This window comes from Mirounga leonina, unplaced genomic scaffold (genome assembly GCF_011800145.1).
Source record: "Mirounga leonina isolate KUSES-001 unplaced genomic scaffold, KU_Mleo_1.0 Mir_115, whole genome shotgun sequence".
Lineage (NCBI taxonomy): Eukaryota > Metazoa > Chordata > Mammalia > Carnivora > Phocidae > Mirounga > Mirounga leonina.
Genome location: NW_023270268.1, coordinates 57520108 through 57536768, shown reverse-complemented (window position 1 = coordinate 57536768; position 16661 = coordinate 57520108). Strand labels below are relative to the sequence as shown.

The 16661-nt window shown below is 34.2% G+C and overlaps 1 protein-coding gene across 1 annotated transcript in view; it reads left to right on the top strand.

Moving 5' to 3' along the window:
* SI (sucrase-isomaltase) overlaps positions 1 to 12738 on the top strand; it is a 95205-nt gene extending 82467 nt beyond the window's left edge. Inside the window, exons 41-47 of the mRNA XM_034988686.1 lie at positions 1264 to 1348; positions 1433 to 1489; positions 2101 to 2225; positions 5086 to 5174; positions 8969 to 9018; positions 9250 to 9417; positions 12670 to 12738. Of these exons, the coding sequence (XP_034844577.1) occupies positions 1264 to 1348; positions 1433 to 1489; positions 2101 to 2225; positions 5086 to 5174; positions 8969 to 9018; positions 9250 to 9417; positions 12670 to 12738 (643 nt within the window). The remainder of the gene's footprint in view (positions 1 to 1263; positions 1349 to 1432; positions 1490 to 2100; positions 2226 to 5085; positions 5175 to 8968; positions 9019 to 9249; positions 9418 to 12669) is intronic.
* Positions 12739 to 16661: the final 3923 nt, after the last annotated feature.

Here is a 16661-nt window from a genome sequence, read left to right as displayed (position 1 = left end):
AACAACAACAACAACAATACATTCAAACAAAAATAACAAAACCTTTGAAATAATCAAACTTAACTTCTGTGTACTCTATATTACCAGAGTAATTGAGTAAGGTGATTTGTTACATTGCACAATTGATAAATCAGTAAAAATACACAGCATGTATTTACTACATTAAATAATAATATGCAAGGCAAAATGATAAAAATAATAGGTTGATCAATATGCCATCTGTTCTGATGATAGGGTCTTAAAAAATAATAGGTCTTCCTAAATTCACATTATCCTCCAGTTATTTTATTAATTTATGTACCATAATCCATTCTTTATTTCTGGTAAAATTTTATTAATATCTTGCCTCTCTTATTTCCAGAGTTTCCCCTTCTGTCTTCTCCCTATTAACTTCCCAGAAGAGTCAGAATATCAACTCTGGACTGAGTCCCCAACCAAAAATATTATTATTAACTCTGCAGACTCTTGTCCTTTTGAAAACATCTGGGCCTTTTTTTCCCATGGGAAGTCCATGAAGCAGTAAATTCAGCAGTCCACCTTGGCGAATCTCAGTTTGTAGAAAAACAAAACAAAAACAAAAGAACAAACAAACAAAAATGTGCAGTTCTGTTTCAATTAGAGAAAAAATGTGGACATTTAATAGTGACTATTCTCAAACTATGGAAAACAGATTTTGGTGTTTCCATTTGTATCTGAAATTCAGAAATACATTAAATGCACTATTCAGTGAGTTCTAATTTAAATAAAATAAGCAAAATCTTTTTTTTATTTTTTGGCTCATTTCTATTTCTTCCCTTCTTTCTTTTTCTTCCCTTTTTTCTCTTTCTTTCTTTTTTTTATTATGGATTCTGGGAAGCAAAATCTTTTTAAATTACTGAGTCAAGATTCTTATAGCACACGTGCCTCACAATTCTCTTTCAGAGTATTTATAATTTTTGCTTCCTAGTTTGTTGATCTACTAGGCAAAGTTAATATTTGTACCTCTGTGAATTCTCTTCAAAGATTTCTCATTCAGTTGGCCTTATACAAATTCTCTGTATTTTGTCAGGAAGTTTAGTTATAGTCTACATTAACTTATAAAGTATTGTACTACTTATTGAACATAAATTCCAAGTGATAGAATTGTTTTTGATTTGTTTATAGTTTGGTTTTCACTTCAGTCCACAAAAGTCTATACTGCAAAATGTGATTTGAATAATTATTTTATGGTATTCAGGAGAAATGAAGTTCTTTGATTTAATTATTTGAAAATATTTTGTCAAGGTTCTTTAATGACAAGCTAACCTGGGATATATTCAAGCAGTTCTTGTGGGGTCCAGCGTTTATGGTTACTCCTGTGTTGGAACCTGTAAGTCTTATCATATATTTTTGTTCACAAAATATTATTTTTCTTGGCCTATATGTTTTTAATGACTGTATTTTTAAATTCCAGTATGCTGACACTGTACAAGGCTATGTCCCTGATGCCCGGTGGTTTGATTATCATACGGTAAGTGGTTAAGGAATTCTGGGGAATTGACTAAAAGGATATGAGTAACAATTTGATCCTAACCTTTTCATTGGTGGCATATCTGGTTTACTTTACACTTAAAAAGAGTAAGATATTTCTTGCTAATTACAGCTGAATCAAATTACCACACAGTGAAAGAGAGTTAATTTATTCTGCCATAGTTCGTTATGGAGTCATTGATTTATTTTATTGAATAAACATAGAGAGTGCACATTGTACACAAGAAGGTCATTGTCCTGTATCAAATATGCAAAATTATCATTAAAGCTAATACAGTCCTTCCAAGAATAATGTATATGACAAGTCAGGAATAACTTTTGTGACCTTTCAAAAACCACATATTTTCTGAATGAGAGCATCACAAAAACAAATAGTGGTGAATTACTTTCAAAGCTATTAATAACTAAGAACTAAGTGCATACTTTAAGTAACATGTTTTCCCGAATATGTGTTTGAGTTTTTATTAATTTTTATATTAAGTCTATGATACACTTATACCAATATTTTTGTTTGATACATCAAACACCAATATTGCTGATGATTCCATTTCTTGCTGCTTATGTTCTTCCTTCTAACCTTCTCATTTCCAGGGCCAAGATATTGGTGTCAGAGGAGAATTTCATGTATTTAACGCTCCTTTATATACAATAAACCTACATGTCCGTGGTGGTTACATCCTACCATGTCAAGAGCCTGATAAAAACACATTTTACAGGTAAGTGAAGTGCTTACAAGAGCTCAGATTAAATTTTGAGGTACGTCATGCTAGAATTGTCAAGAACTGGAAGGGTCTGAGATTTTACCCTATTTCCAAATGAACAAGTTAGTCTGTCACAGTGTCATGGATGTTGGGTAAGAGACAAATGTCTTTCTTACTCATGGCATAACAAGAGACTTGAATTTCATGTTTGTTCCAGTTTTCCTTGTCCCTGAAGTCCTATGGGGATGACATGGAGTGGACTAGGCCTAGGCAGATGCTGCGAATGTAGGAGGTTTGTGTTAGCTAAGGAACTCCAGGCTTAGGCACTCAGTCCTTTATAATGGGCTGTAAGCAAATCTGTTCATTCTTTGCTTTCAAGGGGACTTATCTTTATTATACGGGCCAATAAATTTTTTTAAATTAATTTAAAAACAAACACTGCCCTATCTTCCAATACTGTTTGCTTTAAAACCATCCATTAAAATATAGTTCAGGGGCACCTGGGTGGCTCAGTCAGTTGGGCATCCAACTCTTGATGTCTGCTGGGGTCATGATCTCAGGGTCGTGGGATCAAGCCCTACATAGGGCTTTGCACTCAACAGAGAGTCTACTTGAGATTCTCTTTCTCCCTCTCCTTTTGCCTCTCCCCACCCATATGCAAGGATATGTAGATATTTGAGACTCACAAAAAATTGTCTTCCAACATGATATTCCTTCTAATAGTAAGAAAGGTCCCCAGATCGGGCGCCTGGGTGGCTCAGTTGGTTAAGCGACTGCCTTTGGCTCAGGTCATGATCTTGGAGTCCCCGGATCGAGTCCCGCATCGGGCTCCCTGCTCGGCAGGGAGTCTGCTTCTCCCTCTGACCCTCCCCCCTCTCATGTGCTCTCTCTCATTCGCTCTCTCTCAAATAAATAAATAAAATCTTTAAAAAAAAAAAAAAAAAAAAAAGAAAGGTCCCCAGATCAAAATACCAACTAAAACTTCATGTCTTCTGTATAAATATGCAAAGATATTGATAAATGAATGTCTTGTATTTTGAGTGGCTGCTTTACCTAAGTACTCATCATTTTTGATGCCTCTGACATGTGGAAAGAAATATTATTTACTTCATTGAAACATGATTTCTTAAATGAACCTTTCTATAAACTTTAAGCCAATATTGCTCAGAAGATTTCTCTTTCCTTCCACCTTTTCTGTTCCCCCTTTCTACCTCCTTCTGTCAGTCCTGTGAAGTATTTCCCAACTCACTTTGGTCTATGAAAATGTAGGTATCCATTGACGATATCACTGCTTCTTCAAACTACAAGTCCACTGCTGTCCACAGAAGAACCAGACCTGTTTTTTACAGCCTTGTCCCATATAAAGATGAAAGATAATTCATATTAATTCATATTTTCTACACATTACCATTCATAACTGATGATCTGGCTAAGACCTTCTCTTCTTTGCCCTAGGACCCCTACCTGGTATTCTCTCCCTCTCATTCAGCAATATGCCCAACCTACCAGAGATCATGGGTCCACTGATTTTTTGTGATTGATGTAAGAGTAAATCCTTTTACCAGAGTGGCCTAGGTTCCTGGCTTAGACTTTCAGATTCTAGAGGACTCAGTCTCTGTTCCTCTTTTCTTCTCATGCTATATCCACTCATTTGGTGATTTACATGCTGACAGCCCCATTTGGTGTGAATGGACTTTTTCTATCTCCTGGAACAATCCAGATCCATTTCTTTCAATATTCTACCCTGATATCAATTAAAGAGGAGAGAAATAATTATATCTGAGAAGTGAGGGCTTCGTGGAGGAGACCATTTATAAATTGGGCCTTGAAGAATCCTTTTGTTGTAAGAGACAAGGAGAGAGGCCACTGTGTGTGTGTGTGTGTGTGTGTGTATGTAGAGGGGCAAAGTAAATAGGATATCAGGGTTAGGTATATAGATAGGGTAGAATGTAAACCGTGAAACACTTTTTAATCTTAAGTTTTAAATATGTTGGAAAATTGTAGGTTAAACCAGATTTTTAATGTTGCTAATAAGATATACTTATCTTTTACCCAGCAGCTATGAACTGAAATGCCTACATACATATACATATATGTATGTAGTCATGCTGAGACATGATGACATCTTTACATGGATAATACCAAGTTGCTATAGAGATTTGAACTCTAGATGTTCTGGATATTTTAGGGAACTTACATGGCAGTACAACTTTCAACATTTGTGATTGGAAAAGGCAATTATATCTAAGCATAATTTGTCTGAGAAATCCTTCCTTAGCAATATGAGGCTGTCAAACCAAATCACTTGTACAGTGAGGAAGGAAGCTGATAATTAGTTCACAGATGGGCCTATGTAGGCAAAAGCTTGGGAGGTATTGCCCATTTTAAGGTTAGAAATTACAACTTGCAGGCTACTCTTCACATTCTTATTGATAATTTCCAATGATAACTCAGTGATTTATGTATGGAAATGTGAAAAATGCTTAAATTATAATAGATAAAAAATGCTATTAATATAGTGTCATGTTTAATGGTCAGTGGCAGGATTAGCAGAGAGAATAATAAATAAATATATCAATAAACTTAATATGGCTTTAACTATTATAAATGAGTCCCCTTTTGATCTGTTAAGTAGGCGATCTCTTGAGATCAAAAGACATGCATGATATTTTCTATTAAATATGAAGGATTTTATGGTTTATATCATTCCTAGTAACTCATTATTAAGGGAAGGCCTTCTTTGTCTAAAACAGTTTGTATTCTCCTTAGTTGATATTCTTATTTGTTTTCCTTTGGATACTTATATGGATACCATATCATAACTATACATACGCTGTTCTATACACATAGGTAAAATTATATTTCTTTTTTTTAGTCGACAAAATTACATGAAGCTCATTGTTGCTGCAGATACTAATCAGATGGCACAGGGATCTCTGTTTTGGGATGATGGAGAGAGTATAGGTAAGTGTCCCATTTAGTAAATAAATGTAATTGATGGCATACATATTATCTCACATTGCTTTTATGTTATCTACTTTAGTACATTGGAAGCTGAATGAAAGGCTAATAATATTATCCAAAGCTGAAGTAGCTGAATAATTAGCTAAATCAACTTAAAAACATCAAAGACTTTCCTCTTACCCTAAATGTAGTTAATCCCTATGGTAAATGTCTGAATAACTAAGAGATGTATATGGACAGAGAATGTATATTGATCATCTGTTACTCCCAGAAGGTGGCCCGTGCCATTCACATGACAGACATTCAGTACGTGTGAGGTCATCTGAACTGAAATGCTATGCGCACGTGGCAATGCATAAAGGGTGCCTCTAAAATATGAGATAGCCTAGAAACAAGACTCAACTTTGGTCTCTGTACTTCATTCCTATTTGTTTTTTAAATTCAATATTTTTTACATGAAAAGTTTAAGGATTTAAACTTAGATCTATGTTTACTCCATGACTGTTTCTTAAGATCAGACAGAACTGCTAGGCTTCCAGCAGTGTGTGCTTTGCTGACCATTGCCATCAGAATCACTTGGAGTAGTTTATTAAGGATGCAGATTCTGAGAACCATTTAATTTCCATTAATTTGGGGACAAGCCCAGGTATCACCTTCAGGTGATTATTATGTTGTTAAGTAAACACGAGTTGTGGATTAGGTTTATTGACTGTCATTAACAATGCCACTCTACTAGATGGGAGTTCTGAACATTCTCCTAACACAATAAAACTACATAAATACTAACGTAAAAACTAACATCTGTGTGGAGCTGATGTTCTCATGGGGCAGTTCAGTGCAATTTAAATAAATTATCCACAGAAGACAGATCTTTCATTACTAGCCAAGAAATGTATTTTTCATCTTTTTAGGTAAATCATAGTTAATATTTTGCAACCCTAAGAAACGGGAATCTATTTATTAGTAAATAAAGTATATCAGAAGGTTGATACAAGAATCATATGGTAAAAAGCAAGACTCTTAAAAAAAACAAAAACCTTTTCCCAGTGTTTTGTGATTTAAGGTGAAGAATCAACCTCTATCAGTTAAAATCCTATGTTTTTAGAGTCCTGACCTTCGTTAACACATTAACTGGGGTTCAACAAAGTTTGCAGCCTTTCTCACCTGGGCCCAGCAGGCTGTACTTTGAATTTGCTTACAGTTTCCCAGGGTTGTAAAGTTGAGTTGTGCATAATTTGCATCCTTGTCTTGGAACCTTTGAATTTACCTATCCAATAAATTGAGTTAATTCATTTGAACAGCAAGGGAGACAATGCTTCTCTTAGAAATTTTTTCTCTAGCTCTCCCTATCAAACTAAGATACAAATGAAATAACTTGGTATGACCTTTACCCTATTAAAGTTTCATGGGAGATTTTATTTTTTAATCACTGGAAAGTAACAACACACTTCAAATATTTATTTATGATCATTCCATGTAAGCATACAAAATTATTCTGGCCAATTTGGGGTTTTCTGATTATATTTCACAAACTCATTATATTTGTTGTAATTAAGTACGAAGAATTCAGATAATCCCTTGAAGTTTCTTGAGTAAATAGCAACAACAATATACAACAAATGCTTATGGAGTGTCTGATTCATCAGGTCAGAATCTCCAAAGAAGTTTTCTCTCTCAGCAAGCCCATCAATCTAGTTGATAGGCATGGAATTATTTCCTCCTTTAAGTACATTCACATTTTATAAAATATTATTTGCTGACATATTTTTTTTCTCAAAGAAAATCAAAGACAAAATATAGCAGTTCTCCCTTATCCATGCTTTTGCTTTCTGCAATTTCAGTTACCCGTGGAAAACCACGGTGGAGAAACAGACAATCCTCCTTCTGACAGTGTCAGAAGGTCAGTAGTAGTCCAACGCTACGTCACAGTGCCCAAGTCATTCATCTCACTTCATCTCATCATGTAGGCATTTTATCATCTCCCATCATCACAACAAGAATGAATATAGCACACTAAGATATTTTGAGAGTGAGAGACCACACTCACATAACTTTTATTACAGTATATTGTTATAATTGTCCTATTTTATTAGTTACTGTTAATCTCTTACTGTGCCTAATTTATAAATTAAACTATATCAGAGGTAAGTATTATAGGAAAAAGCTTAGTATATCCAGGGCTTGGTATTGTCTGTAGTTTCAGGTACCGAATAGGGGGGTCTTAGAATCTAACCTCCTCCACCTAAAGGGAGACTATTGTAAACTTATCTCGAAATTTGTGTATATTAAGTAAAGTTTGACCATTCTAGATAATAATGTTGTAGATTGGTAAAATCTTATTTTGTCCTACTTGTCTTTGAAATAGATACATGTGTACCCTTGACTGAGATCATATGTGGTATTTTTTGCTTATTTATTAAAACAACAACAAAACTGCCCATATCCTCCTAATAGCTTTCACTTTTGTGTTCTTTTATCTCATAGTTATATACTTTAAAAAATTGCTCTTAAAAACTGAAGCTATAACTGTATATTTAAAAATTAGACTAAAATATTTGCCTTAAAACACGTATCAAATAAACCATGAATACATTAGTGTATAGAAAAAAAGGTTTTAGGCAGAATATGATTTAATTTTTAGTGTAGGCAAAATTAGTTGCAGATTAAGCAATTTTTCAAAGAATTATTTAATACAGTGCTGGCATGTATAAGTTGGAAAAGGCAATTAAAATTTGTTACTTTTTCAATGTTATTTTATTTTATTTTTTTTAAAGATTTTATTTATTTTTTTGACAGAGTGAGACACAGCGAGAGACGGAACACAAGCAAGGGGAGTGGGAGAGGGAGAAGCAGGCTTCCTGCAGAGCAGGGAGCCCGATGTGGGACTCCATCCCAGGACCCTGGGATCATGACCTGAGCCGAAGGCAGACACTTAACCGACTGAGCCACTCAGGCGCCCCTCAATGTTATTTTAACACTTGTTTCTGCCTTACCCATGCTTGTTTGGTTTTACATACAAACACAGTCTTAGAATTCAGGGAAAGCTGCACTTGACTCCAGATTTCGTTAATAATTATGTGATTCACTTTCAGCCATTTAACTTCTCTGGAAGTCACATTCCTCTTCAACCATGAGAACAATAAAAGGACGTACCTTTTAGAGCAGTGTGATAAAGTACTTAAAAGTTGACAAATAGTAAGCACTTAAATTTTAGCTGTAAAATTATTTTAAAAATTGATTTTAAATATGGCAAGATTATACTTAAAGAAATGGATATAAATATACTTAAAGAAATGGATATAAATCAGTTTGATTTCAGTAGACCTATAGTAATCCCTAGCAACTGAATATTTTTCTCAAATGACACTAGAATAGTTTCCATCATGTTCATTTTGCTTGTTAGATATGATTATATTGTGTGTCATTGAAGTGGCCAGTAAGTGTCCACCACTATCATCACCCAATTCTGTTTATTCTTGGACTTTTTTCACTCTCCCAGAGCTATGTTAAGGTGATTTTAGACCTGTCATTCCTTCTTGTTACCCTCCTACACATAAATACACACACACACCAACCTACCCTGTCCTTCTAGGGACCTCTCTGATGATTCATCCTTCATATTTCAGTGCTCTTTGGACTATGTTTGAACAAGTTAAGTTATCTTAGAGAAAAATGAGATATAACTTGATGGTATTTGATACCCTTTATACTAGGAAAGAGAAACAAAATATTCTTGCTTTTACTATTTTTCTTCTTTGGAAATATAAATATATTACCTTTTTTTCTCTCTACAGACACCTATGAAAAAGGCTTATATTTCTCGGCACAATTTAATTTAAACCAGGTATGTATTCATGTCAGATCATTTGTATGCAATTGTGTTAAATAATATTTGAAGTTTTATTCCATATTTTATATTTCCATATTTTATATTTATTGTATAACATACCTCATTTCAAATATATGAATAAATACTTTGCTGTACTATGAAATACATTTTGGTTAACAGATACATGCTTTAAAAGATTTAATTGCTTTTGAAAGTGAAGTTTAAATTACTTATTTTTCTTTATAGAATACCTTGACAAGCACTATACTGAAAAATGGTTACATAAACAAAAATGAAATGAGGCTTGGATTCATCACCATATGGGGGAAAGGGAGGACTTCTGTTAATGAGGTTAATCTCATATATAATGGAAATACAGAAGTAGTTAAATTTACTCAAGAACCAGACAAAGAGGTAAGTGACGTAAGAAAAAAAAAATTAATGGAGTTTTTCAAAACATCTATATGGATGTCTTCTATTACCTAACCCTAACAAAACATAATTATGGGTTGCCTATGACCTCTGTTGTTGTTTATTCATTTTCCTTAAACTTCCAAATTGATCTCCATATTATCATCCTTAGTAACCTGTCATACGAATCAACCTAGTGGCATCTGTGTTACAATTTTCCTGACATAATCAAAGCAAGATTAAATTTACATTAAGCCTCTAAGTCATTGTTATCCCTATATGGTAAAGTGCCTCAAAATATATATATATTTTCAATTATAGAATGTTTACATTTAAATATTTAATACATCTTGGATAAAATATATTTGGGAATCCTTGCACAATTAATAGAAATGTCTATTGGCACTCATGAATTATTTCACATACAGGTGTATAAGGGTATGATTCATACAATAGACAAGGTATTGGGATTTTTATGTTAAAGTCCAGTTGCTGCTGGTAATTAGTTTTTACTTAGAACAAATAATTTTAAGCCTCCTTTTCCTTTCAAATTCAATAAGAATATGCAAGTGAACAATCTCTTCAGCTCCTTCCAATTCTAAATTCTGGAATCTGTGTCCCAAAAAGGTAGATTTAAAATGACATATATTCTAGTCAACAGCTAACTGTTATAAATGATCCAAGTACAAGGCTATGTCTCTACCACTAAAACTGTGTGTGTGTATGTACCTGGTAGGGTTTATAGCTTGATAAAAATAACTAGCTCTTAATCAGCAGTCACTTCAGATACCTAACTTATAAAACAGCTAGTTGTTTGACTGACTTTAACTTAAAAAATTAATAATTGTATCTTGGACCACAGTCTTAGTTCCTCATAGATTTTACAAATGTGAGAGGTGAACAGCACCTGAAAGGTCATTCCATCCAGTTGAAACTTAATAGCTGTCCTATTGTTACTGCTGTTTTGTAGGCCAGTGTCATTTCCCCTTTAATATAGAACTATGTCTTCATTACTATATTGGCATCAGAATGCTTTTATTTCTTTAAATTGTATCAAGGTTGGGAAGTTAAAGTTTTGTATACTTTATGTCCTTAATGTCCTTCCTTGGTAAAATAAAAGTTGATAAATCAGTGCCTTACCCCCATTTTTCTTTTTAAAATTTCACCGGTTTATAAAATTGCAAGGTAAGGGAATCACTGATTTAGTCCAGGGATCTCATATGGCAGACCAAGAAACTGAGTCCTTCAAAGGGAAAAATTAATTCTCCAGGAATTGATAGTCAATGGTTTTCGATCACAGTTAGCAATCAGTGTTTTTGAACTGGCCAAATTTAATCAGATTAAAAAGGATAATTTGCTATATATATTTTCTTTCTCTTTATTTAGTACTACATTGGTAAAAATAAAGCTCCTAACTTTTACTATAAAAATAAACTGAATACAGTCAGGTGAACAATGTTAAATTAGATATTTTAACATATCAAGTATTATTTCAAGTTCATTTTGACCAGATACTTGGTATAAAAACACATCATTTATAGAAAAAAGCTCATTCCACTGCTTCCAAACTAATTCACAAAGAATTTTAAGTATTAAGAAGAAATTTTTATGATATTTTATTACCTCAGTGATTCCAAAAGAAGATATTAATTTTAACTACTAACAATTGAGTAGTTCCTTCTTAAATTCATTTAATAAAACAAGTATTTATGAGCACCTAGTGTTCCCAACCTTTCTAGATATATGCTAAAAGTAGAGAGTGGTCAATTTCTTTATCCTGGTTGCCCTTCTCCATCGGTGTGGGAATTACATGCAAAGCATGATTTAATTGCTGGATCGATACAAGATTTTATTTACTTATTCGAGAGAGAGAGAGAGAGAGAGGGAGAGCATGAGCAGGGGGAGGGGCAGCAGGAGAGGGACAAGAAGACTCCCCACTGAGCAGGGAGCCTGACACTGGGCTCTATCCCAGGACCTGGGATCATGACCTGAGCTGAAGCCAGATGCTTACCCAACTGAGCCACCCAGGTGCCCCTCTACTGATAGAATTTTTAAAACATTTTCCTAGCAACAATTATGTTTTTTTGCCTTATGTGCAGGCATTAAAATTATCTGATGTACTTGTTGCTTTTCACTTTTGATATAAAGGAACTAGGTTAGGTTTTGGTGTAAGAGGGTCAGTTACAAATCTGGTTAATATGTATCTTTAAAAATTATTTAACTTTTACTTTTCAACTCTTCTACTCTACAGTGTGGGAAATAAATCCTAGAATGTTGTGTTTTAGTGAAGAGTATATTTTATAAAGTCTCTAAGAAAGTGCCTGGTATTCAGTAAGCAGAAAAGGAATGTTGATTCTCTTCCTCTTCTCTTGCATATTTGATAATTGAATCTAAATTTTCTGAGCTAAGGCACAGAAAGTCATGTGAGGGGCACCCAGGTGGCTCAGTTGCGTCTGCCTTCGGCTCAGGTCATGATCCCAGGGTCCTGGGATCGAGCCCCCGCATGAGGCTTCCTACTCAGCGGGAAGCCTGCTTCTCCCTCTCCCACTCCCCTGCTTGTGTTCCCTCTCTCACTGTGTCTCTCTCTGTCAAATAAATAAATAAAATCTTAAAAAAAAAAAAAAGAAAGTCATGCGAGTGCTTTGGAGAAAAAGCAATGGTAAAGTCTAATGAAATCATCATATCATAAAAATATTACAGATGATTGACTACAGCTGCTCAATTAGTCACCTCCATAATTAGTCCCTACATGGTCTAATTGAGATTCTGTCCAGTGAAAGAAACTAACACAACAAAATTGAAATTATTAGCAATAAATTCAGCATCCTAAAGCATTTTGGGACTGATACAAAAGAAAACATATTTCCAGTCTAATTTTTGTGTGTAAATGTGCCCTAGTATTTGAGGGCAAGAAGCATAGAGATTTATGTAATGCGATTATAAATAATTCCATGTTTAGGAATATGAAGAAAGAATAAAATAATAGAAATCAAGATAATTGGTTAATAGTTTTAGTTTTCACAGTCTTTTAACAACCATTCCACCTCTGTAGGATTTATTTTTATCTGTATAATGAGTGGGTTGGGTGAGATTATTACTGAAATAGTTGCGAATGCTCTGGAATAAAAATTCATCAAAAAGAGAGAAACAAAGACTATTCTGTAACTTAGAGAGAATTTATATATGGAAATAATCTTTGTTAAAAAACAGCACTGTTCTGATTAAACAATAATTACCATTTTACTTTGTTTTTAGATATTAAATATTGATCTGACAGTGAATAATGTTACTCTAGATGAACCAATACAAATCATCTGGTTATGAGATCACCATCAACTCCAGTTGTCAAAGGGAAATTAACACCTGGATTTAAGTTTCACTGTATTTATAGTTTTCTCTTTTTGTTGGTTTCTTATATTGTATAAAATATGAATTTCATAACATCTATTTAAAGTTATTCCACAATGTACAATAATATTAATACTAATTTTATTATATTAATGTATTCTGGATCCAATTTTTTAACATATTGAGCAGGATTTAAATAGTTCTAGTTACCTTGCTAAGTATCAGCCAAAACTACAAACTAGGTACTAAATATATATGTGTGTAACTAAGACATTAGAACAGGTGATTTTTAAATGAATTTTTTGTGTAATTGTATACAATATTTTCTTCAATGTTTAGTAAATTTAAGTCATGTCACAATAGTTGTCATCAGATTTAATTCTTAGTATGTGCATTTAATTAAAAAACAGAAAATAAAACGTATCTAAGCATAGAAAGGATACATTTCTCTTTATTTTCCAAAAGGAAATTGCCCTAGTTTAGGTTGCTGTAACAAATTGTCATAGACTGAGTAGCTTGGGCAATAAACATTTATTTCTCATTGTTCCGGAGGCTCGGGAGTCTGAACAAGGTGCCATCAGATTTGGTGTCTGGGAAGGACCTTCTTCCTGGTTTTGCAGATGGCCATCTTCCCCTTGTTATCTTCACATGGTGAAGAGCAGAAAGAAAAGAAACAAGCTCCCTGTTGTCTCTTCTAACAGGCATGAATCACACTCATGGAGGTTCACCCTCATGAACTAATTACCTCCCAAAGGTGTCATCTCTAAATGCTAGTATACTGGAGATGAGGGGCTCAGCCAAAGAATTTTGGAGGGACTTAAGCATTCAGTCCATAGCAGAAATTCAAATTTCTTTTTTAGCTTTGCTAAAAAATATTAATTTTAAATTATATTAAATATTAAATATTTAATTTATTAAATTAGAGAAAATGTATTAAAGTTTATTCTATTTATTTGGTTAAATAAAACATTCTAGCACATTCATGTAGGTTGGAAGACTCTAAATCATGGTCTAAAATAGTATTCATGGGACGCCTGGGTGGCTCAGTTGGTTAAGCGTCTGCCTTCAGCTCAGGTTATGATCTCAGGGTCCTGGGATCGAGTGCTGCATCAGGCTCCCTGCTCAGCGGAGAGCCTGCTTCTCCCTCTGCCTGCCGCTTTCTCTACTTGTGCTCTCTCTATCTGACAAATAAATAAAATCTTAAAAAAATAAAATAAAATAAAATAAAATAAAATAGTATTCATTAGTATTTTTAACACTTAGGTTTCTTCGAATTTACTTAAGTAATATCTGTAACTTGATTTAATTTTTTCTAATTAAAAATTAAAATATTGTTATAATGGAATCCTTAAGACAACTCATAACTCAGAATACAGACTGGTGAAACAATAATAAAGATAATAATAGTTATTATAAAAAAAGAAGAAATAACAAGTGTTGAGGATGTGGAGAAAAGAGAACACTTGTGCTTTTTTGGTGGGAATGTAAATTGGTGTAGTCACTATGGAAAACAGTATAGAGGTTCCTCAAAAAAATAAAAATAAAACTATCATAAGATACAGCAATTCTATTTCTGGGTATTTATCTGAAGAAAACAAAAATATTAACTCAAAAAATATATACACTTCATGTTCATTGCAGCACTATTTACAATAGCCAGGATATGGAAACAATTTAAGTGTCAATTGATGGATGAATGGATAAAGAAATTGTGATATATATACACACAACAGAATATCATTCAGCCATAAAAAAGAATGAAATCTTATTTGCCATTTGTGGCAACATGGTTGGACCTCAAGGACATTATACTAAGTAAAAGAAATCATACAGAGAAAGACAAGTACCGTATAATGTCTTATATGTGGACCTCAAAAACAAGCAAACACACAAAAAACAAGTTCATAGATGTAGTGAGCAGATTGATGGTTGCCAGAGGTGGGGGAGAACTGGGGCGATAAGAGAAATGGGAGAGGAGGGTCAAAGGTTAAAGAAAAGAAAAGAAAAATGTTAGAATACTGTTACTATTGGGGTGCTTGGGTGGCTCAGTCAGTTAAGCGTCTGCCTTCGGCTCAGGTCATGATCCCAGGGTCCTGGGATCAGACCCCGCATCGGGCTCCCCGCTCTGCAGGAGGCCTGCTTCTCCCTCTCCCACTCCCCCTGCTTGTGTTCCCTCTCTCGCTGTGTCTCTTTCTGTCAAATAAATAAATAAAATCTTAAAAAAAAAAGAATACTGTTACTATGGAATATTTAAGATAATTCATAACTCAGAATACAAGGACCAGGGAAAACAATAATAATGATAATAATGGCAATAATAATGATAACAACAATAAAAGTAAATTAAGTTTACTGCTAAGAAATATTATAGAAATTGAGGGGAATTTACAAACAGATTATCAATAATAAAATCAGGTGCTGGCAAGGAATCCAGTCACCAAAGATGTGATTATAAATAAGCATAGCCATTTTTGAATGGCAATCATGTAGTATTCAGTAAAATTAAGTTTATGCATCCCCTTTGACTCAGAGTTCTAATCTTGAGATACTTTAAAAGAGGTGAACAAAGAGGTACATACAAGCATATTTGCTGCTTGTTGTTGAAAAGAAAAAAAAAAATCATCATTGCCAGCTGTCAGCTTGGAGTTGGTTTGGCTCTAAAAATTAAGCCATGATATTTTTCTACTGAAAATAAACATTTTCCCAGACACTAAACCACAGTGGAGCAAGACAAAAACAAGACTACTCCATCATCATTTTTGAGGACAGAAAACAATAAAAACACTCTCTAGGGGCGCCTGGGTGGCTCAGTCGTTAAGCATCTGCCTTCAGCTCAGGTCACGATCTCAGGGTCCTGGGATTGAGCCCCGCATCAGGCTCCCTGCTCTGCGGGAGGCCTGCTTCTCCCTCTTGCACTCCTGCTGCTTGTGTTCCCTCTCTCGTTGTGTCTCTCTCTGTCAAGTAAATAAAATCTTAAAAAAAAAACACTCTCTAAATCACAAAAATACCCAACACCTGCTTCTCTGGACTAATATGATTGATTTGCTTTTTTTTTTTTTTTTAAATCAATTGCAGCTGCAGTCCCATTCCATTCCTTCCACGTCCTAGAGAAAAAAAAAAAAAAAAATACAGTAATATAAAAGGCATCACTTTTGACTCTGGTAGCAAAGAAGTAGAGATAGTGTCTGTCCTAGTGGAGTTCTTAGTGACAATACTTTTTACGGATCCTAAGTCACTTTTTGTAAGAAGAAATTTTGGTCCCATGATGAAACCAGTCAAAGTATGTTAGCTTTAAATATAAAGCTAATTTGTGTAATGTAACTATTCCTGCAGCAATTGTTTAGTTCTCAATGTCATATTTCATATATGAGAGTGTGGAGGCTTCCAAGTATACATTTTAAGAGGCAATGGTAAGTTACTTGTAGCCGTTCACATAAAAACGAGATGCCTATATTTGCCTCTCCTAAACAACCTGAGACCGTCTATGGCTCTGTTCTGCATCATTGCTGTTTCACCTTATAATATCCTCCACAGACACTAACTTCCTCTTGTCTAGGCAAGGAAGAACTAATTTACTCTGGGGAACTTCAGGATATCAAAACAACTTTTCGCACATTAGTTTTCTATTGCTTTGTAACAAATTATCACAAATCTTGCAGTTTAAAAGAATTCAATTTTATAATTTCATAGTTTGCAAGAGTCCGGAGGTGGGTCCTGGCTTAGTTGGCGCCTCTGCTCAAGTCTCACAAGGCTGAAATCAAAAGGTTGGCTGGGTTATGTTCTCATCCTGAGACTAGACTGAGAAAGAATTTACTTCCAAGCTCAGTTAGGTTGTTGGCAAAATTCATTTTCTGGCATCAGTAGGACTGAGAAGCTACTTTCTTGGTGGTGGCCAGCTA